At 36.0% G+C, this 22,581-nt stretch overlaps 3 protein-coding genes and 1 non-coding gene across 5 annotated transcripts; all 4 read left to right on the plus strand.

Moving 5' to 3' along the window:
* Positions 1 to 9,497, plus strand: LOC105179150. Its single transcript, XM_011102750.2, has 15 exons — positions 1 to 119; positions 971 to 1,096; positions 1,189 to 1,305; positions 1,375 to 1,457; positions 1,710 to 1,773; positions 1,862 to 1,979; positions 2,437 to 2,591; positions 3,314 to 3,390; positions 6,535 to 6,605; positions 7,310 to 7,444; positions 8,103 to 8,140; positions 8,240 to 8,290; positions 8,630 to 8,797; positions 8,884 to 8,996; positions 9,166 to 9,497. The coding sequence occupies exons 2-15, from the start codon at positions 995 to 997 to the stop codon at positions 9,287 to 9,289; spliced, it is 1,416 nt and encodes a 471-aa protein (XP_011101052.1). The 5' UTR covers positions 1 to 119; positions 971 to 994; the 3' UTR covers positions 9,290 to 9,497.
* Positions 9,498 to 10,955: 1,458 nt separating this feature from the next.
* On the plus strand, positions 10,956 to 15,275 carry LOC105179151. Its single transcript, XM_011102751.2, has 7 exons — positions 10,956 to 11,113; positions 12,075 to 12,141; positions 12,230 to 12,288; positions 12,369 to 12,458; positions 12,592 to 12,731; positions 14,202 to 14,259; positions 14,659 to 15,275. The coding sequence occupies exons 2-7, from the start codon at positions 12,075 to 12,077 to the stop codon at positions 14,836 to 14,838; spliced, it is 594 nt and encodes a 197-aa protein (XP_011101053.1). The 5' UTR covers positions 10,956 to 11,113; the 3' UTR covers positions 14,839 to 15,275.
* A 529-nt stretch (positions 15,276 to 15,804) lies between these two features.
* Positions 15,805 to 15,877, plus strand: TRNAA-CGC. The gene has a single exon. It is a non-coding gene; the product is annotated as a tRNA-Ala (tRNA).
* A 9-nt stretch (positions 15,878 to 15,886) lies between these two features.
* Positions 15,887 to 21,376, plus strand: LOC105179152. Of its 2 annotated transcripts, none has more exons than XM_011102753.2 (12): positions 15,887 to 16,467; positions 16,713 to 16,876; positions 17,471 to 17,548; positions 17,934 to 18,013; positions 18,267 to 18,351; positions 18,687 to 19,106; positions 19,498 to 19,605; positions 20,089 to 20,156; positions 20,281 to 20,368; positions 20,480 to 20,551; positions 20,660 to 20,713; positions 20,904 to 21,376. In XM_011102753.2, exons 1-12 carry the CDS (start codon positions 16,050 to 16,052, stop codon positions 20,991 to 20,993), a joined length of 1,725 nt encoding a protein of 574 aa, XP_011101055.1. In that variant the 5' UTR covers positions 15,887 to 16,049; the 3' UTR covers positions 20,994 to 21,376. The 2 variants fall into 2 exon arrangements, with proteins under 2 accessions (XP_011101055.1, XP_011101054.1); XM_011102752.2 differs by having other exon boundaries at positions 15,889 to 16,467; positions 16,707 to 16,876.
* Positions 21,377 to 22,581: the final 1,205 nt, after the last annotated feature.

Below are 22,581 nucleotides of genomic sequence, written 5' to 3' on the forward strand. Positions count from 1 at the left end.
TTTATCAACAAGGTTTCTTCATCCGTGTCAACGACTTTTCCCAGAAGACGAGCAACTTTACCTTACGTCTTCTTCTTCTTCTTCTTCTTGTCTGCAGCTCAATCATCTGCAAAATCAAGGTGCAGTCTCTTTCCTTTTTTTTTTTCAATTCAGTTTCTGATTTCTATTTATAATTCATATGAGGTAGTTCATTTTTTGGATTATGGGTTCTAAACTTGATTCTCAAGTCTGTTTAATACAGAAACATCCTAGTACTGTTTAATACAGAAACATCCTAGTACTGTTTAATACAGAAACATCCTAGTATATCAGTTGTTTATTGTGGATTTTCCCGAATTTAAGGTGTGAAATTGTAGTAATCATAACTTAGAAACATTATTTCTAGAGGTCAATTCAACCGTAGGCTGCTGTCCCTTTCAATTTTTCTGTATTCTTTTGTTATGCGTTGTGTTATGAATGTTGAATATTGACCGGGGGGATAAAATTGGAGGGAATAGTTATATTTATGGAAATATTTACAAAATTATGTATTCGTGATTTTAGCATTATAATTCGTAACCAACTTATAGTGCTTACAGTTACGGACCGTGACTAGCTTCGGGTTCTTGTAAAATACTGTTAAGCGATCTGATTCTTTATTGTATTGGAATAATGATTTGAATGGGGCAAGCAGTTCAGCTGAAAGAATTACGTTTTTGGGATGTTAAGCTGAGATCAAATGATTATTGTCGGGATACATTAATAAAAGAAGTCGTGATATCAAAGAAAAACACAAAAATGTTTTGAGTAATCTTTTAGACTTTCGTGGCCGTTGATACACACTAAATGAAATGTATGGATATTGATGTGATTCATAGTCTGTGGTTGAAGTTTTTTATATTAGAGCATAATGAGATGGGCTAGTGATCACTGCTGTCGTTGGGATGAGAATCTCATGAATTTGTTTAATTTTTTATATGATCTGATATAGGTCTTACGAGCGTAATTAAGCTTCATGGGTGATGGTCCTAAAGGAATACAAATATTTCCTGATTATTTTGTAGCGTCAACTTCTTGTTCAAACTCTCCTCCAAACCACAGCCACCTTCAATCGCAGGTTCGAGGTATTTGTCCTTTAGACAACTCACACAAAGAAAATGAAGTCAGATGTAACTTAAAATTGATTGTTGTCATGTTCGTTTGCTTTAGCTTAGGTGTAATAGCCATAGTTGGGCTCGAAGAAGATTAAGAACTGCCACATCCATGTTGAACTTATTCAGCCTAAAAAGACTATCTTGGAGATTAGGTGCAAATGGTCAGGAAAAGGTAAAGATAATAGCTATCAGTTTAAGAAGTTTTGTAGTTTATGACAACTGAAACTCTTAGAACCTGCAGGTTGTACTAAGTGCCGTGGAGTTGGAATCTCTTCGTTCAGAAATAGCTGCTTTAGAAGAAAGGGAATCTCACTATAAAGCGCAGTAAGCGAAGCTTCACTATTGATCTAACCAACTCATTTCCTCTAAAACTTTATATGAATGTCTTCATTTCACAGATGACATATTTTCCTTGGGTTTGGAAGTGTTTTTAAATCATTCCCCTCACATGCTTTTGCATATGGTTCTCGCCTCCCCCTCCTCTTGTTTTCCTTCAAGAGTATTTCAGTCTGACATTGCCTTATAATCTGCAGGATTTCTTATGCAATGCTGATACTTTTGCTTTCCTGTATGCAGGTTGGAGCATATTGATGAAATATTGAGATCTGCTCGTCTATCAGGCTATCTGTTCTTACGCACGGTATCATTGATCTTTCCTGTATTGACATTTTCTTGTTTTATGGACATCCCTTTTCGATCTGTTTCTTTTACTCTCTTCTTTTTCATAGAGATGGGCAGCATTACCAGGAGAACCTCCTCCAATTGATGATACTGAAGTTGATGATTGGCTTCCACGCTTTGTTGTCCTTCAAGGATCCTGTATCTATTTGTACATGTTAGCTACAGGTAGTTGATTTAACCTCTTGGCTTCCCGTATCTACATGGTCTGATGTTACTTATACTTGCCCAAGTATGAAAAATTATGGTTTTAGTTTCCCACTTACAGGGGAGCTTTTACAGTATTTCAGTATATTGTTTTACTTTCCCACTTAAAGGGGAGCTTTTACAATACTTCAGTATATTGTTTACACATGTAAGCTAACTAATCATTTTATTGCATTAACCCATGTAAAGTTTTTCCAGTTAATGATTGCACCAATTCTAATCATGTTCTCGCTTTTATTTTCTAAATCTAATGCTTTCGATTCTCAAGGCCATTCAATTTGAATTTTTTTTATTTTTTTTTTTATGGTAAAAGCCTTTAAAAATTTGTATCAAGTTCCGCATTGACGCTGTCCTTCCTATGACTTCTTTTAATCTTGGATTTCAACTATTTCATTGTTTGTAAAATTCCATCTCGCAGATTTAAGTCCCCAGGACTCAACCCTTCTATCTGACGTTGTTGAAGTTGGTTCTCTCCCTTGCCTAACACGAGAAGACGAAGAAACTCGATATTGTTTTTATATATTAACACGTCATGGGTTGCGATATGAGTGCTCGAGCACATCTAAGATTCAGGTACGATGAGCTCGCGCGTCATTTTTTTGTTACATAATGTGTTGTCTCGAACCCCGTCTTTGGCGTGGTAGAAGTATCATAGTGGTGCATGCTGCTTCACTATATATACTTTCTAAAATGATGCTTTTTCTGCCTAAAATCTACACTAGCAGATCGTATATCTTCCACCCATGTTTTTTTAAGGATATAAATATATAAACAAACAAGATGTATGAAAAATGACCTTTGGAGTGAAGATGCTCTTTCTTTAAAGGGATAATTGGACAAACACTTTATGAGGTTTGAGCATGTTTGAAATGACCTGTAAATTTTTTAAAATTACATTGAACCATCTTCTAACGTGTTTACATTATTGATTTCCGTCTTGTCATCCCGTCCCTGAGGGGGAACTTGTTATATAAAATATGATTGCAAGGACTGCAATGTAATTTTTCAAAATCAACAGCTTCCTTTTGTTTTTGTAATAGTATGGCTAAATTTCAGGTAAAATGTTGGTGATTAACCTTTCTGGAAAACAAATTTTGCTGTAACGTTCCAATGGTTGGAAAGAATGTTATGTATAAGAAGTCAATTAAGTGAACCATTTCATAAGTTGTCAACAAGAATGCGAGGAAGCGACTTACTCAACGAACTGTGCAGCTTTTATAATCCCAGTCTGCCTTTCGGCTTTAATGCCACTTCCTGGTGCGTGCCCTTATCAACATATCCTGTGTGTTCTTCAGGTTGATTCTTGGTTGGCAACACTGCAGATTGAGTGCAAGTTGTCGTCGGATTCTGAAAATCTCAACAGTCCAGAGAAGTCATAGATCAATTTCCATTAATTTGTACTGTCACCTGTGAATAAACCTAAATTTGAAGTGGTTATACACATCACTGTAAATGAATATTGTCACCAATACTATTCGGCACATCATGTACATAAGCTGGTAAGAATACCAATGTTAGGCTTTTCTGCATTTATACTCTATGCATTAGAATTTACCCGCTGTTTAAGCTATCACTATTTATTGGGGTTAAATGCAATTTACCCCATCTGGAGTTAGAAATGAGCAACTTACCCGTTGTGGAAAAAAATTAATAATTTATCCCTCTTATTTTAAAAAATGAAGCAAAAAAAAGTTACACGCTCTTTTCAATATTTTTTTGAAATATTTACTTTTTTTTATAAAATGACATTTGAATTATTTAGAATCGTTAAATTTGGTTTGAATCTAAAGACGAAAATTGATTGACTTATTAATGGTCTATATTTTATTTAATTATAATCAACTGTATAGATTTAATTATACATTTAAATAATATATATATTTTATATAAAAATTTAATTCAAAAAATATATATGTAATTTTAATTATATAGACAGAGAGAGAGAGGGGTTGGAGGGAGCGGGTCGGCGATGACGGCTACCGGCGCTTGAGGGAGGAGGGCGGCTACTGGAAGGGGGGAATTGGGGGTGGCGACGATTGGCGCGAGGGGATGGGGAGGGGCCGCAGTGATGGGGACTAGGGAAAGGAGGACGGCGACAAGAACTAGGGAAAACGGGGACGAAGGCTGGGGGCGGCGACCGAGGATGGACTAGGGGGGGGGGGGGGGGGGGGGGGGTTGGGTTTGGATTTTTTTTAATAAAAAATATACATTTTCAATATATATATATATAACTAATACATTTTAAGTAATATGATATTAGGGTAAAATATACTTTGCCCCCTGAATTATATTTGATGTAACATTTACTCTTCTAAACTAACAAATATAACACTTCGTTATAATTAAATTTTTGAACAGTCTTACCCTTATATTATATATATAGTTCAAAAAATTTCTTTTTCTAATAATTTTGTATTTTAATGTAACTGAAATTTTCTCAATTGAAAAAAATATCTTTTGATTATGATGAAGTAATGAAAATTAATAAATTAAATAGTTTGAATGTTATTATATTTTACCGACTCAAAACTAAGTAATGAATGACTACAAAAAATATACAAAATAATTTCATAAAAATATTTTATTAGTTTGATAATAAAATTAAATTATTAACTTTTTAGTCTTTTAGATAAAAATGAGTGATTAAATATTTTTTGAATATATTTTCTTTAAAAAATAAAATATTTATATTTATTTATCTTTTAAAAAATATTTAACTTTTGTTTAAGCATATATATTTTATAATTTATTTTAAAAAGCATATATAAATTGTTGTTACTTTGCCTTTGAAATGAAAGGTTGGAATCCAGGAATTGTTGACTATAACCCTTATTTTAGGTCGATATGCCACCAATATATTCTACCTTTGAAACCTAGCTTTACCTAGGCCGCTTCTTGACCGTGATTCCTTCGGTGGATGTCCTGTACTTGTCTCTTCTCAACTGGTGAGACCGCCCACCATATTTATCATATATATGTATATATTAATTTATACTCCACTTGTAATTTAAATTCTTTCTTATTAAAAAAATAATTAAGAAATAAATAGATGATAATTTAATATGTAAAAAACTAATATATATATATATATTAAGAATATAAGTATTATATTTATTAATTTAGGGAATAAATGTTATATCAACGATAGTTTGGGAACCAATTCAAAGCATAGGAATCAAAACTGTAATTTGCCCTTAAAAAAGTCCAATTCAAAGTATCTATAAAAATTTTGATCTTATATTTATAAAAATTCCTAATATTAAAATATACATTGCGAATTTCTGGTGCTTTGATTGCTAAAAGGAAAAGACAATAAAAGCTCAAAATTTTTTAATATTTTGTGCAAAGGATTTAAGGGCATCTTTCATCTCATCTGTTCTTTTCGGGTAAAGGTGAAAAAAGGAAGGGGAAATTTAAAAAGATTCTCAAAACTAATGGGCCGAAAAGCTAATTTTCCGATTCTCTAGGGACCAATCTGCAATTTCTTGGCCTTTTCAGATAGGGTGCCCTTTCTCTGCCAAACGATACGGCTAGGGTTTTTGTTTGGACTTTTACCCTACGTACCTCCCTACCGATTCAACAAAACCTTAACCATTCATCGTGAACCGACCTCCAGCTATTCCACACCCGCGTACAAACAATTATAGTACAAAGTACAACTGTTCACTGCGTTCCTTGATCTGCCAATAGAAAATCTTAAGCCGCTGTCTTATATATTTTCGTAAGGGTGTGTTTGGGAGTTGGAGCTGCTTGTGGGACCATTAGAAGGATTTAACACTTTACTTCTTTTTCCTTTCTTTCTTTCTTTTTGCTTTTTACTCTTTCTAAAAGAAGTTTAAAAATTCAGACTTTTTCCTACTGCTTAACTAATAATTTATTGTCAGTATAAAAGTAAAAATTATTGTAAGTACCCCTTAATTCAGGGTATATATGATACAAGTTCAAGTTTACACACAAATTATTAATGAAATTAAAGAATATAATACCAATATTATAAAAACACAATCTATCTTTTGACAACATTTCGAGCTATTTTAAAAAATATAATACCAATATACAAATAAAAAATGTAATTTTTTCGTAAACAATTATAATTTTATAAAGAAAAATACATGAATCAAATTAATTTTAGAATAAAAATACCAACAAACAACAAAAATTTAGTCCAATGTAAATCACATTTGCAATCATGTAAATTCTTTTAACAAAATAGTGATGTATTTGTGGCTTTTCTTGATGATTTCTTTCAAAGATGTACCAATTTTTAAGCAAACTATGCACCCTTGTTGCTATTTGGCCCCCCTCCAATAAGTTAATGATATAAGGAGAAAGGGTGTTTTATCTTTCTAGATTGGAATTTGTGCCAAACACGGTGTTAGTTAACGGAAAGCCAAAGTCAAAAAGGCACCACTGTATGCATTTCGTACTCACTCACAAAAGTACCATTCTCTGTTCTCTCAGACATCTAGGAGTAAAAGTAGGAAGCTAATTAAGGTACTTGTTCTGCTAGAATGAGGTCTCAGATCTGCAGATCTGCGAGGTCTTTCCTTTCTGCTGCTTCGAAGCAGTCATCTCGTTCATTTTCCGGTAAATTGAATCCCCCCCCCCCTTTTGGTTGGAGAAAATGGTGTGATGTGATTTATCAGTTGCTTGTAGTGTTTGGTATTTGTTCGATGTTTATTACTGCCTGATCTTTGAGTGAGTTGAGCTTGTTTGTGTTTGTGGGGTTATTGATCGAAATGTAAGTTACTAGTTGAGAAGATGATTGATACTGATTTCGCATGTGGAGTGATTCTGTTTTATTTATTTGTTCAACTTACATTAGTGGACATTGTGGCGGAATTTAGTAGTGAGAGTTACTGGATAAGTTCTGTGGATGTTCTTGTTTGTGATTATATTTCACTTGAAAAGGATTGATTTGCAAAGAGGCTAATTGCTTCCAGAAGCTTTGCCCATTTCTGATTTGGTCCATTCTTTTCCTTTTTTCTTATATTTAATCCTGTATCTTTGTCTCGCATGTTATGGATAACTGACAGTTGCATCATGACAGACTGTTGACTCATGGTTGTCTGGGAAAAGATTTCTCCTATACGAAGATTCTGTCCTCTCTATACTTAGATTCGATTAATTGTGAAAATGGTTTTTGAATTTAGAAAATTAAGGCAGTAACTAGTCACTGAATTATTAGTGAAGCTGATTAATTCTTTGTATAATGTATAAAAACATGTAAGTATATTCCCAGAACTGAACTTAAATCCAGAAAGTGAAGCTAAGAAAATTTTGTATTGCAGGAGGGCGAGCTGCAGCAGCAGCAGCTGCAGTTTCATCCCGAGGAAGAGTGTCATCTCTAGTTTCATTTGGTACATCTGAGTCGGGAAATGCCTATAGGAGTTGGATTTATGGTGCCCTTGTCCTTCCAACAGCAGGTTTGTAGAACATATTTTCCCCTATACATGCCCTTTAAATGATTTTCGTTCCATATTTGCTATTTGAGCTTTTTATTTACTTTTAATGAGTATTTTCTCTGTACAAGTGCATAAGCCATATATTTTGGTGCACAAATTTGCCTGTTTTCTTAATTAGTGAAGTTATTGGACTAGCAGATGGATTCTCACATATCAATTACTGAGTAGTTAAATAATGATTTGGACCAAAAAGAAGATCAGCCTTGTCACTGAATTTGCCATGGGGCCTCCATTGCCTCTTCTACAGCAAGTATTACATGCTTCTACATAGTAATAAGGTGAAATTGCTTAAAAGTGTGGTGAGAATTAGGTTGCATATTCTATCTCCTGAAGAACTATTTCATCCACACCAGTAACAACTTTCTGCTGATCATCTTTAGATGCTCTCAGGCAATGTCTCTTTCCATGCATACCAGTCTATTGAAATGTAAAGATTAGCCCCTATAAAAGTCACAAGCCTGTGTATAGTACAGACATTATTGTTTGTCCATGTTAAATTTTTGTATTGGCTCAAATTTCAGTGGCCACCCAGCAAACCTGAGTTTCTGAAGACATAAATCTAAGCTTATCCAACATGAATTCTCATTTATCTTCTTCTCTGGTTTCCTTTATACTACAGCTATCATGCTTCAGGACCAAGAGGCACATGCTGCTGAGGTACTCATACTGATTTGCCTTGTCTTATTTCAAATGTTTCATTGTTACTTGTTTATTCTGTTGTACTGACTGACGCGCATGTTTCTGTTTATTCAAAAGATGGAGAGAACTTTTATTGCCATCAAGCCTGATGGAGTGCAAAGAGGACTGGTACGGACTGCCACACCTTTTCTAGTGAAGAATCTTTCAACTTGAATCAGATTACAAAGTTTGATTAGTTGGAAGACTTATTAGATTATTGATATTATTCTGTAATATGCCGTAAAATTTATGCTTTTCTTCTACTTTATCTCCCCCTACAAAATGGTACAGATGACTTTATTTGGCTACATGATCTCCATTTGATTTGGTTACATAATCTACACTTAAATCCAAAAAAGAACAGGTATTATGGATTTGGATCCATCTTCCCCCATTTCCTCATAGAAGGTCCTTGCCTGAGCATGCTGCATGTTTGCACACATGCTGACACAATCTGGTTGGTGTCAGATTTCAGAAATTGTTTCCCGGTTTGAACGAAAAGGTTTTAAGCTTGTGGCCATCAAGATTGTGATTCCTTCAAAGGACTTCGCCGAGAAGCATTATCACGATCTCAAGGAAAGACCTTTCTTTAATGGGTTGTGCGATTTCCTTAGCTCTGGACCAGTTGTTGCCATGGTTAGAAGAGCTCAGCTCCCATCTGCTTTTATTTATACAAATATATTTTTGAAAGATTACTAACATGCTTCTTTGTACTCCTTCAGGTTTGGGAAGGTGAAGGGGTGATCAAGTATGGCCGTAAACTCATTGGAGCCACTGATCCTCAGAAATCTGAACCTGGAACTATCAGGGGAGATTTAGCTGTTGTTGTCGGGAGGTATGCCAGACTACACCTTAGGCTTTAGTTGCTAACTAAATAATTTCTTGCATCAGAGTGTACAATTCATTCTCCAGTAATACTAAAACATCACAATATATGGTCAAAATAAAATTTTACTTTTGTTATTTGACATACTATTATCCTTATATCAACTATTTTTTTACAGAAATATCATTCATGGTAGCGACGGACCTGAGACTGCCAAGGATGAAATCAACCTATGGTTTAAACCTGAGGAGTTGGTTAGTTACACGAGCAATGCTGAGAAGTGGGTCTATGGTGTCAACTGATGACATTCTTTTAGTTATCTCTTCACAAATTCAGTCCAACTTAGGTCTTAAACGAGGATTGGGTGAAAGCAAAATGATCGGAATAATACGCTTCATGGCAACTACCAGCTGAAGTCAACTACTGCAATAATGTATTACCGAACTTCTATTTCACATCTTGACTCTATACATTTTTGATCTTTTTATTGATGAACTCCCCTTTCCTTTACATGACTCTTTCATTATTTCTGGATTCTGCCTGCTACCTTGAGAATTTTAGCCACAAATTATGCATACACAGGAAAAACAAAAGAAAAATCTACTTCTGCTCTGACTCTACTTTGTATAAGGTGAAAATCTCTGGATTCATTCTGCAAGATTGATCCCCGTTGAAGTTGTCTCCCCTCTGTACATTACCTTTCCTGTTAATTATGGTTTCTTAGAGAGAGAGAGAGAGAGAGAGAGAGAGAGAGAGAACTAGTATCATTATAGTTTATACCACTTCAAATAAAGAACTTCTGGCAGCTTATCTCTCTCTCTCTCTCTTCAAGACTGGATATGGGAACTATTCTGGGTTCTACCATCAACAACAGAGGGATAATTGGTAAGTTTCCTGTTTTATGATCATAGAGAGGAAGTTGGCTAGATACTAGAGTCCCCTGTATGGGGAGGAACTCATGGTTATTCAATTCTTTTGGCAAGTTGATATTTCACATATGATCCATGTTTGAAGGATGGTCATATAATGCTCTTTGAATTTGCTTTATTCCCGTAATTTTCAATAACGGGGAGATATTTATAATTATATCAAAGATTGGGAGGCATAATAGTAATTTAACCTTTTTTCTTTTTGGCCGTAGATTGTTTTTTGTAATTATCTGTTGGGTTTTCAAAAGGAAAAGTTTTGAATACCAGGAATCAAATAAAGCTCGATTTCTACGCGACCAAGTTGATATTAAGATGTACGTATTTCCTCTGGATCAAATATCGTATAGTTATGTGTCACTAATTGAATAATTAAAATCATCTAAAATTTATATGTTACACTATAAATAGAATCAACGAAAGAATTAGGGAGATATGGAAGAGCATTTTTTAAAATATTTTTCATTATATTCAGATCTACTTGAATGAAACATAAAATACGCCTTTAATTGTTTTTGAATTTAAATGATATGATGCATCAAGGATATTTGAACTATTATTGGGATCAAATGTTTTTTCTTTTAAATTCTTATTACATCCAATATTTTTTATTACTGGCCCATCATTAATATCATGATATCGGGGTTCCTAAAGTTTCAAAAGATAGGATATCAATGAAATTAGTAAATGTGATCTCTTAAATTTGCTATAATTATAAATAGTTTTTTATTATTTAAAAAATTATGAATGTCCAATCTTTATAAAGTCATTATTCGGGACAATCCATAAGAGAAGGTATTTTTTAGACATTATTAATTTTAAAGAGGTATTTATAGTTTTTATAATATAAAAAAATATTTATAATTATGAAAAATCTAATGAAAGGTTAATAATCCCATAAATAAATGGATGATGGAATATAATCAACTTTCTTGGTGGGCAAGCCTCGGAGCTCACCGCTTATCTCAAACCAACAGAAAATCGCACCATCTTTAATGCGACTTCTTTATATCATTGGAGGCCACAAGTCCGCTAAACATTGTATATAACTCAGCGTTTACCTCACAATTTGCATCACCGCCTTTTTCTCTTGGTTTTTGCTCTGAGAGCTCTTTCTCTCTAATCTTCTCCTGATTTGCTCTCTTCAAACCCTAACCCTAGCTTTTCTGTCGGGAGTTCTAAAGCATCTTTGATATACAGGTAATGTTCTTTTTTTCTCTTTTTCGCCTATCCTTTTCGGGCCTGTTGGATACTGTGTTGGTCGTAGGAATTCGTAGCGTGGTTGTTTCCTCAGTAATGGCCTATCTACGAGTTATATGTGTAATTTCGTATTCGAGCCGGGGCGGAGCGGGGATTCAGGTTCTCTTAATTCTTGAGTTGTAGTAGGATGTGTAGTAATTTTCTTCAGCCCTAGTTTCTGGAATTGCGATTCTATGATGTTTGTGAGGGCTGTACTCCGCGGGGGGTTGGGGGGTGGGTGGGTGGGGGGATAGTTTTTGTGTTTTAAGACGATATATATATATATATATATTTATTTTCTATGTAGTGTTTGAATTTATTTTCCATGGTTGTCTGTGTTTTTCTCCTTCTCCTACTACTATAAGTAGAAGAAAAAGAAGATGATTCACAGTTATCGTTTCTGTGTTTAGCAGAAGGTATGGTGTTTTTGATGTTTTTCTTGCGTGATATTCTTTTCTTCCTCCCATTTTTAGTATTTAAAATAATTGTGAGTATTGCTTTGTCTCATTAGTCAAAGGAATTGTGGTTTATTGGTTGCATTGCATCTGGTTGATGCAATTGTTTTCTTGAAAAGACCAGTTTGATATTGCTCTAGTCTTCTCAAGACTCAGTTGTTGAATCGATATATCTGTGTTTTGTGTTGCTTGCCTGGAACACATGCCTGCTTCGGATTGTACTGTTGCCAGTCAATTGGAAGCGGTGTTATCAAAAGAATTTCATTAGTTGAGACGAATACTCATGATTGCAATATATATGTCTTATAACAAAAAGATATTGCTGTTAGTGTTAAAACAAAATAAATAATAAATAAATAAAATTATAACTGTTACCTCCTCCTCCTGTCGCAACTCTCTATTTGTATACCATTTATTTTTTGGTGTCAAAATTTGGTTTAAGAGATCTGTGCTGGACTGTTTTCCAGATGGCAGCTAAACCTCTGACTACTGAAGCAATTGCTCTCACTGAGAAGAAAATGGACATGACATTAGGTTTGCCCATGAGAAATCCTCGATTTTGATTCACAGTACCAATGCTTGTTTTTACTAATTTCTTGTTTTTCTTCCAATTTTCATGCAGATGACATCATTAAAATGTCAAAGACTAATGCCACCAAGCCTAAGAACCAACGCGTCTCAGTAAGATTCCAAGTTCTTGTTTGCTTGCTTACTTGATACCCATAACATCTAATTTAACTGTTTCAAATTGATCTGTGCAGAATCGGGGTCAGAAATTTGTTAACAATGCTGCTCAAGATAAATTTTCAAAAGCCCGAAGGTTTATGGATACAAGATCATCTCTTAGACAGGTATGTTATGGAACTTTGAAGTCCAGTCCGTCTTTTGTATCTGTGTTTATCCACTCTTTGTCTGTCTGTCAGTATGTTATAGGATGCTTCTCATCTTGTGTCTCTGGTATGATCCTTTGTTGTCTTCTGGCAGGGAGCTCTTGCTCGAAGGAGGTCAAATTTTCAGGGAAATCAGTTCCCTCTGGCAGCCGAGGCTGCTCGTAAGGCTGCTGTTGCTCCAATTCGCAACAGAGCTTTTAACCGAAGCAGGCCATTCAAAGTGAATAAACCAAGGTACTTCTTTGCTTGTTCCGGCCATTACGATTGTTTCACTGGACATAATGATGTTTGCTGAAAGTGAAGAAATAGTTGGTAATTAGTAGCCTGCTTGGAGGCTATGGTAGCGGAACTAAGATGTTTTGGTTGGTGCAGGTAATTTGTGGTCTTTGTTGAATTTGGCATGTGCCTCTGCTTGTCTATTTTCAAAAGCATACGGTTATTCACTGCATTTAGTTGGGTGCTTCTGAGACTTCATGTTGATGTGACAAGGATGATCTTCAAGCCCTAGTATTCCTCCTCCTGGAAGTTGGTTTGCAATCGATGGATGTAGGAAGTTTCAAGTTAAAATTTGGTTTCCTGTTGAGGCCAAAGAGAATGCCTTTGCTGTTGGATAAGTCCAGCTTAAATTGCATGGAAGTTTATTTGTCGACAGAGATGGTCATGACTTGTTTGTACTGTTTGTGGTGGTGCATCTATTTGGTTTTTCGCTCCAAGTGCTGCATCTTTTTTGAGGTTATAAAGTGTTAACTGGGATCTGTATTGGTTGCATTGTTCTTGAAAAATTGCGTTGCCTGAAGGTGTAGGAACTCTTGGATGATATTCTGGAATCAGTAACTTTGAAGGTTTCTGTCTCTTGTGCAATTTACCTGTAGACGACCTTCTGCAATTACGAAGAAAGAATTAAGAGGATACATAGAATGCTGCCTGCCTTCAGTGCTTAGTGTTTCATGGAACCTAGAGCGAGCTGTCCATTTTCAACATCTCAATCAAATAGTTTTCTAGATTTCTGTGCGCTTCTGCTATCCTATGTTTTCCATGTGGTCATATGTGGATAATTTGAGTATCCAATTGCTGTTCCTGGACGTGATGTGGTGTTTGATGTGGTTGTTTTGGTTCAAATGTGATTCTTCTCTAGAGCCTTTTGAACTTTGGAACTTCTGCACAAGTTGGTGAATTGGAGAGGGTGAATATGAACTGCCAATTTATTTGGTGACTTTGCTCTAGCCTGAAGAGCACATGTAGTCTTGATTTTTTCCGTAGCGGAGCCATGTGATTAGGAAAGTTATTTATTCAGAAGGCTGTTAAAGGATCGGTGTGTCTTGGGGTTCCATTTACTTGTCAGATTGAAGTAGTTCCGTCGAGTTATGCATCTCAGACTGTTCTAGGGAAGAGGCAGCATGTTTCTTTCATCTTAATGGAACATGTTTGTCTAGGTGTTGATTGGAATGCAACTTTATAATTGAACTAAAAGATGTTTCGATTCACTATTGATCCTGGTATGGTTTGTTTTACGATGTTGGTTACGGACTGCAAAATAAAATAAAAAGAGAATGGTGAGCATTCCACATTGCAACTTGGTGGTGGTTGTATTTGAGCCAAAACAGTATCAGTCTTCCAAATGTGGATGCCTTCAATTTCCTGGTCAGTATTATTTCAAGTGCCATGGTTATACAGACCTCCAATTTTTGTTTGCTATTGGTGCAGGGCTGGGTCGTCAACTGTGCAAAAGGTTGCTGCAAATGGAGGTGGATTTGCTGTTAAGGTATTATTTCTGGTTTTCAATGCCCAGTATTGGTGTTAGTTAGAGATTGTTTATTTCTTAGTCGTTGGTTAACTTTGCATATCGTATGATTGCCAGTCATCATTTGTAACATTCAGAAGACCTACATCTTGCATTTTATTCTCTTCCTACCTGCCGAATGATTGTTGGGCAAGGATAGTGATTGTTGTGAGCTTTCAGGATATATGAAATTCTTGCTTCAAGGATGTTGGTTTAGGAATGTCTCGACTTGGGCATGAGTTGTGCCAATACTATGTTTGCCTCTATGTCAGTTTGTACGAGCTGAATGCTAATTGGACCTAACTGGAGTCTTCTCTTTTTGATGTATTATTTATGGTTGTGATGTGGATTTCATTTGATTGTGCCATTGTTAATGTGCAGAAACAACCGCAACAAGCCAATGCAGCAGCACCCAAGCAGAAGCCTCAAACCTTGGACTCACTTTTTGCCAACATGAAGGAGCAGAGAATGAGGGTGTTGTCTCAACAGACCAATGGAACAAGAAGAAATGGAGGTGGCCAGCCTAGAGTGCCATGGGCAAGAAATCGCGTTCCCAACTGATGTGCTATGCCTCTTTGGTCAGACATGGAAAAATGTTTTTATTTTCCGCGTGAGGTTTTTTTAAATAGGAGCCCCCCTCAGACACTGCAGCTTAAAATGCAATATTTAATGATATTGTCCGTTCTCTCGCCGATAACATCGACTTTGTTAAGTTGTAGTTGTATAGCATTTTCTTATGGTCTAAGGAGTAAAATTCCTTTTGCTGTGTGATCAGTTTTGTTACGTTTATTTGTCAGCACATCAGTTTGGATCGAAGTCTGTACTTGGTGCAACTTTTGATGTATTTGTAATTCGTTGCCAGCAGGTGTCGAACTTGTAGCAAATATGAATTAATGTCCCAAAACTTGTTAGCTCCGAGTGGTACATATCTGTTGGCAGATACAGTAATATTTTGATTTGTAATGTTTGGTTAAAAAGAAGAATTTTCAGTTTGGTGATGTGCGCTGGTTACCCGTTGCAGCCCTGGTGGCGCGGTTAAATTATACGGGAATGAATGTTGGAGCTTATGGCTTATAAATGAAGAAAGGACATTTTTATGCATCTCCAGTTAGCCGCCGCCCACCCCCCCTCCCCCCCAACCAAACCCATCAATATGGTCAGTGGTGAAACTAACCTTATCCAAACATTGTATGTCAAAATGTCATTCTGGGAAAGGAATCAAGATTCCTCTCTGCAGATAGATCACAAAGTCAATAGGCCGGTCGACCAAGTTATTTTTAAATTCTGCAAGTAATGGACCGGCACACCACATTTTAAATAAGAATATATTATAATGGTTTGGGTTGAGGTTTGATGTAATTATTTATAAATTTAATGTGATTTGAGAAATTATATTCAATATTTATTGAAATTTGTTTATATTTAATGAATAAGTCTCTTTATTAGTTAAATATAAATGGATGAGATGACAAAATGATAGTACAAATATCATTATATTTGAATTGACTTATTAATAATTTAACAAGAGGGGGTGTAGCTCATATGGTAGAGCGCTCGCTTCGCATGCGAGAGGCACGGGGTTCGATTCCCCGCACCTCCATTTTGCTACCTTTTGCCCCCTCTTTTCAATTTCTCCATTGATTGATTCATCATACACTCATTCGTCATTCCCTCTCCTCACAACCTCTCATTCCTCATCTCCAACCCTGTAATAATTCTCTTCAACACTTTCTCTTCCTCACTCTAAATCCCACCATCTTCAAATAATACTGATGAATCTTCAATCCTGCTTTTGCTCCTACCCTTTACTCCCTCTCCCCAGTTACTACCCTTCCAAGCACAATCTCTGCTGCTTCCTTCTTCCCGCCAAGACTATCCATCCCTCTTCCTTTTCCGGCTTTCCTATTTCCAAGAATTTCACTGCCGCAGCCAACAGTGAGGTCTCTTCCTCCGCGTCTTCTGACCAAGGGAAGCCGCGTTCTGAGCTTTTCGATGATCAACTTTTGGGACGGGTTTCTGCCGCCACAGATGCCGCGGAGGTGTTGCTTTTGATTGCTGAGGAGCGACGCACAAGTCGCGGAGTTGTCAGTGTTTCTGATTGTCGTTTGATTATCTCAGCGGCGCTTGACCGTGGCAATGCTGACTTGGCGCTATCTGTGTTCTCCGCCATGCGGTCGAGCTTCGATTCTGGTACACAAACTATGGTTAATTCAACATAGAACACATAGACGAGAAGTTAAAATATACTGTAGGAAGTGATGAATTTTGTTTACGTATGGTTGACTCTACGTGTAATGCTAAAGAAGTTTCTTTATCCTTGTTTGTAATTTCTGTCATTTTATTATCAACTTAAATATTTTATTACTAGAATCTACTGTTTTTTCATTTTCCTGTTTTGTTGCCATTTGGGATTGGAACTTTCACTTAAGGCTCAGGTTGGGTTGACGATACTAAGTTGGTTGAGAGATGGAAGTGGTCAAGGCCAGATGTACATACTTATACATTATTAGTCAAGGGTCTCGCAGCATCACTAAGGATTTCAGATGCCCTTAGAATGATTGACTGTGTTTGCCGAGTGGGAGTGTCTCCTGGTGAAGAGGTATTCTTCTACATGATCTAGTCAACCCCAATGTGTATGGTTAACATTGCATTGTAGGTTTCTCACTTATCTCAAATTGTACAACCGCTGAAAATTATTGAGGCTTGAATCACTTATTGTTTTTCTGTTACAAATCAAGCCTTTTATCTGATGGCACATAGAGGCCACAGGATTGAAGGCTTGGAGCTAGTAATTGCTTTTGAAATGAGATCTAGGTCTCACACATTCTCGTATCATTCAATAAAATTCTTTTGTACATTGTGATCTTTGTTGTTGAACAACATTTTCTGTTCCTTTTTTCATGTTTGTATGGATGTGCAATTTCATCTTGCTAGCTAATCTAATGATTTTAAGACAAATATTTGCGCATGTATCATGTCTGAATCCTTGAATTGGAGAACTTCGACATGGTTGATCATTCTGCAAACTCTGAGAAAAAGAGATCTTGAGAAATTGTTTTCCTGACTGCTATCCTCTGGGGGGTGGCAGTTCATGGGAAATTGCCTTTTTTATATTTGTAGAATCCTTTTTGGATTAAGCTATTTCTTGTGGGGAAGTGAGGTGATTGTGTTCATGTTTATGCCTAAATTCCAGGTTCCCTTTGGTAAGGTTGTGAGATGCCCAAGTTGTATGATTGCAATTGCAGTCGCTCAACCACAGCAAGGTATTCAGGTATATGCATTCAGTCCCCTGGTATTCAGTCGCTCAATCATCTAATAGTTTGGCACATAATCTTTAAAGTATCTGAACTGTCCAGAATGAAATACTATTCTATGTGTCTAAGTCCTCCTCTATTAACTCTTTATTTATACTTGTCTGTAAGGTGGATAAATGAAGCATCTTTGATCTTTAGATTTCAGGAATTGTAGGTAAAAGTGTTTCCATATATTTGCAGAAACTGTTCTATTATGAAAACATAGTATTGCGATGGTCAATTATCGGAAAAAAAATTATGCTGTGCCTCTGCTCTTCAGTACATTGTTTGTGGATTTGTCTTTGGCACACTGTGGTTGTTTGTTTTCATTTTAGTTACTGATATAGGCACTGCAATTTGCAGCTTGTGTCATGCTCAAAGTGCCGCTACCAGTATGAACTGGTTTCAGGCAACATCCTTACGATAGAATCTGAAGAAATTAGGTAGGTTATTTTCATCTCAATTTGTATTCTTCCAGCTTTCTATGCAGTTTGTTATAATATATGCTTGTAACTGGTCTGACTGAGAAGGATCTTTAATATTCAATGTCAAACATGTCCAAGATCATCAAAGCCATCTTCAGCATCGACAGAAGTGTTCTAATTATTTTTTTGCTTTAGTTGATAATAGAAGAGTATAAATGTAATTGATCCTGGATATTCACTTGTTCTAAGGATCTCCTCCTGCCGAACGCAGCATGGATGTTCCTGCGTGGAAGCGAGGATTACAATTCTTGCAAATAGTGAAGCAAAATATTCCAGCTGCCGTTCACTCTATTGTGGTACATATGCCTAGATACCCTTTTCATGTTTCGAATTGTACTTTATCTATATTTGTGATGTCTGTGTACATTTAGTCTTTTTGTGTTTTTTATGATTTGTGGGGCTGTATCAATGTCACCATTTGTCCAGTTTTTAAATTCCACTTGTGAACTGAAATTTTCCTCTAACTGTCTCTCCTTTAAATTTAAATTCCTATCTGAAAGTCTACAGTTTTATCATTATCATTTCCTTTACCTTTTATATTTCTATTTGAAAACCTGCACTACTCATTCATTATTGTTTCCTTTTATGCTTTGGGAAGCTTCATTAGATAAATTACTCTTGCTCTCTGTAGGTGGAGACCCCATCTGGTGTGGCGAGAACTCACAGGTTTGCCACTGAAACTGTTGATCTCCCTGCCCAGGAGGGAGAAAGGGTGACTGTTGCTGTAGCTGCTCCATTGGGTGCCTACAGAGAGGTTGGTCCTTTAAAGTTGAGTCCAAGAGTTCCCAATTTCTACCCCGGGGAACCCATGTGCCTGACAAATCATAGGGATGGCCGAGAATCTCGATTGCTAAGAGCGCCCTCTAAAGATGTAGGAAAATCCATGCTGAACCTATCTACCTTACTTCCTGTTCTTGCGGTGTTTGCCACTGGCGATGCTGCCTCTGGATTTTTCGACCCTAGCTTGCCTCAATTAATTGCAGCGGCTGCAGTTTCTTCACTTGTTGTGGGTGTAACTTTTAACAGTCTCATTCTTCCTCAGCTTAACAAGGCAGGTCTCTTTGCTAAACTAGTGTTCACTGTATCTTTACCTTTCCTCAGAACTTATCTGGTATAAGAGATGTTTTGTTCCTCGGGTAGTATGATTATCCTCAAGTAATAATCCTTTCCCATGAAACTTTACTCAAGTTGTGCATGAGAGCCTAAAATATTGAGCCTAGCAGCTAGCATCAGAAGATAGTCCGTGCAAACTTGACCTAATTTTCTAGGAATTCCTGTTTGAAGGATCAATTATTTAATCCCGGGATATGACCTGGAGAAGTGATAAATGTGAATTTATCTCACAGTATTTCAAGCCTATAATTTAGTGTCTGCTAACTGTGGTGGATAACTTAAAGGTATTTACTACCGACATGATTTCTTGTTTTCTCTGCTATAACCAGCTTCCTCAGAGATTAGTGGATATAACATCCATAAGGCAGCAGCTGTTGTCTCAGTATGATGTACTTCAGACTCGCATCAAGGAGTTGAAGAAGGCTGCTGAAACTGAGGTACTACATGGAAAAGGAATGAATTTATTGGCTATTCAGTGTAGAACAGAATTTTTATTATAAATATTTTAATTAATTGGATACATAACCGTATATATCAAAGCAACTTTTATCGTTCCATCTTCCGCTCAGCTGCCAGTTTGCAATGTTTATGAAATTTGTAGCAATTAATTGCAGAATTATGGAACTTATAAGAGAATCATCATTTAAGAACTCATGTTTGATCTATCAAACACTTCCTTAACCCTTCCTAGTCCCTACAAATAACTAATTCCAGTTTAGCTAAAATAATCGTATTGTACAATTTCTTTCTTGTTAGAAATTCAGATTTTTTGAGTCTGTTTCCTTATTTCATGACATATATTCCTTTTAATAATATGCACAACTGGGTGGTTAACTTTCAATGGCAATCTGTTAATGATGCTTAAAATATTGAAAGTTCATCCCTTACTGCTTCACAATAGTGAATTTCTTCTTCTACAGGTTTGGATGCTTGCTCGCATGTGCCAGTTAGAGAACAAAATCTATGCTGTCGGAGAACCTTCTTACCGGTAGGAACTCTGCACCTTTCCAATTACCTGTTTGATATTTCTCAACTTTGACAATCATGTGATGGGATAGAGCAGAGTTTCTTTGTTGTTCACTTCTTAACTGACCTTATACTTTTGGTTTTAGTGCTAGAAGAAGTAGAGTCAAAAGGGTACGGGAAGGATTGGAGAATTCCCTCAAAAATCGGGTTGAACTGATTGAAAGCTATGCTAGAGTATGTTATCAAGGCAAAAAGCATGAAATCTAAATAAGAATGATGCTCACATGAAATTTTGTTTGAACATCATCTCATGAATAAAGTATAATTATGCTTCACAATTTTCAGATTTCTTCAATGATTGAAATTGAGGTAGAACTGGAGTTGGATGTTGCTGCTGCTGAAGCAGTCGGTAATGTGGTATGTGCCATCTGCTTTGATCTGGTGTCGAGACATGAGAAATTCTGGCTCCTGTCATGCTTGATCTGGCTGAGATTTTATATTCCACCTTGGTTATCCTCCATGCAGGAAAATACTGCTGAGCAGATAGAGCAAATCATGGAAAGTGAGAATCTTGAAGAGGTATGCTGTTATCTATTTCACTTGATTCAACAAGAGAAATTGCAACCCCCCCCCCCCCCAAGGGAAAAGAATCCCCCCCCCCCCCCCCCCCAAGGGAAAAGAAATGGAAAAAATGTCTGCCTGGATAAACGGAAAAGGCCAATTGTTCTGGTATATTATTTGTTATGTGATAGTTAATCCATTATTGCAGAAATGGAGAATGCAAGCTGAGGCAAACGACGAAGCTGAAAGGCTTCTTAGTTCTGAGACTATTCCCACTGAGCAGGTTTTCAACAGATAGTTGGCAAAGAAATTGGGGCAAGGCATTTCCGTTTTCATACAGAATCTCACACACTATCCGTTACAAGTTATTGCCTCTTGTGGAAGAAGAGGATCCCTCTGGTACCGCTGAAGTCCACTGCTGCTTGCTTGTGAAAAACAACATCCAACATCAATCTAATCACGGCGCTCAACAGCATCACACAACACACACACAGTCTTCTCAAACCAAAGGTTTCACAGTAACTTACCGTTTCGGGGATGGAAATGCTTTTGCCCCGTTCTACGGTTAGTCTGCATGCTTACATTCATCTCTAATTTGTAAAGAAAACGACGACTACATGAATTCATTTTGTCGTGTAATCAAGTGTGTAATGGGTAAATTCAGAACTTCTTTATACTCTACTACAACAAAGTTGGCTTCTTGCTACGGTATTTTTGCCCACACCGGCAAAACCACAAGTACAAAGTTTTTGCCTACAGTTCGGAGTAGGTGACGCGAGCCGTCCATCTTGGTAGTGACCAAATTCAAGATTTTTGTACGTAAATATCAAACAGTATGAACAATGTCCATCTTGGTACTGATACCAAATTCAAGATTTTCATACGTAATGATCAAACAGTACGATCAATGCTAAGTTATCATAACGTAAATTCCACTGTTGATATAGTTCAAATGTTATTATTTGATATTTTCACATGCGATTTATACTTAAAAACAAGAATCAAATGCAGGTGAAGTTAGTGAGTTGGCTGAAAAGGGTGTGGGCCATCACCATGCTCACGAAATGAACTGACAGTCCGACCACGATTGCGGTTGCTCTAACCAAATGGAGCTTATTATTATTTATGTTTGTTATGATTAAGAATGTCAATGGGTAGGATAAGATTCTACTTAAATTCATAATATAATTTAGAGATTCAGACCCAAACTCAGATCCTATGAATATTCTTAACTCAGGCCCAAATTCAGACCCAAACTCATTAAAAAAATATAGATTGATTCTCTACCTATCGATACACATGGGTCTATGTACCCAATTTTGACAAAAAAATGTCATTTTCTTCCAATTCAATTTATTATGATTTATCAATCGATCTACTAAGAGTGTGCAATTTTCGATCAACCGATAATTGAAAAGAATTTTTATTTTTGGTTATTTTTTTTAGATTTTGATTGTTCGATTTGATTTCAATTTTTTATGCAAGTGAACAGAACCAAACTGAATATTGAATTTAAAAAACACACACATATATATAAATATAATTCAAATATAATTAAAAAATATACAAATATTAAACATCTTAATATAAGTATTTATAATAAAATAATAATTTTATAGTTATTACATACTTAATTATCAATAATTTATAACAAATAAATTAATATTATATATTTTTTATTATTTTTGGTTAATTTGGTACAAAAATCGAACTGGACCGAAATAAGTTCAATTTTTACTAAACCAAATCGAATATTTTATTTGGTAATCAGTTCGCCATTTCGGCGTATCGAAATTTCAGTTAACCAAATTTTTGGTTCGTTTCGTTGACTGAATGGAATATCTCTACGATCTACATTCAAGTGAACAAATCTAAAAAATTTAAGA

The sequence above is a fragment of the Sesamum indicum genome, unplaced genomic scaffold (genome assembly GCF_000512975.1).
Source record: "Sesamum indicum cultivar Zhongzhi No. 13 unplaced genomic scaffold, S_indicum_v1.0 scaffold00124, whole genome shotgun sequence".
Classification (NCBI taxonomy): Eukaryota; Viridiplantae; Streptophyta; class Magnoliopsida; order Lamiales; family Pedaliaceae; genus Sesamum; species Sesamum indicum.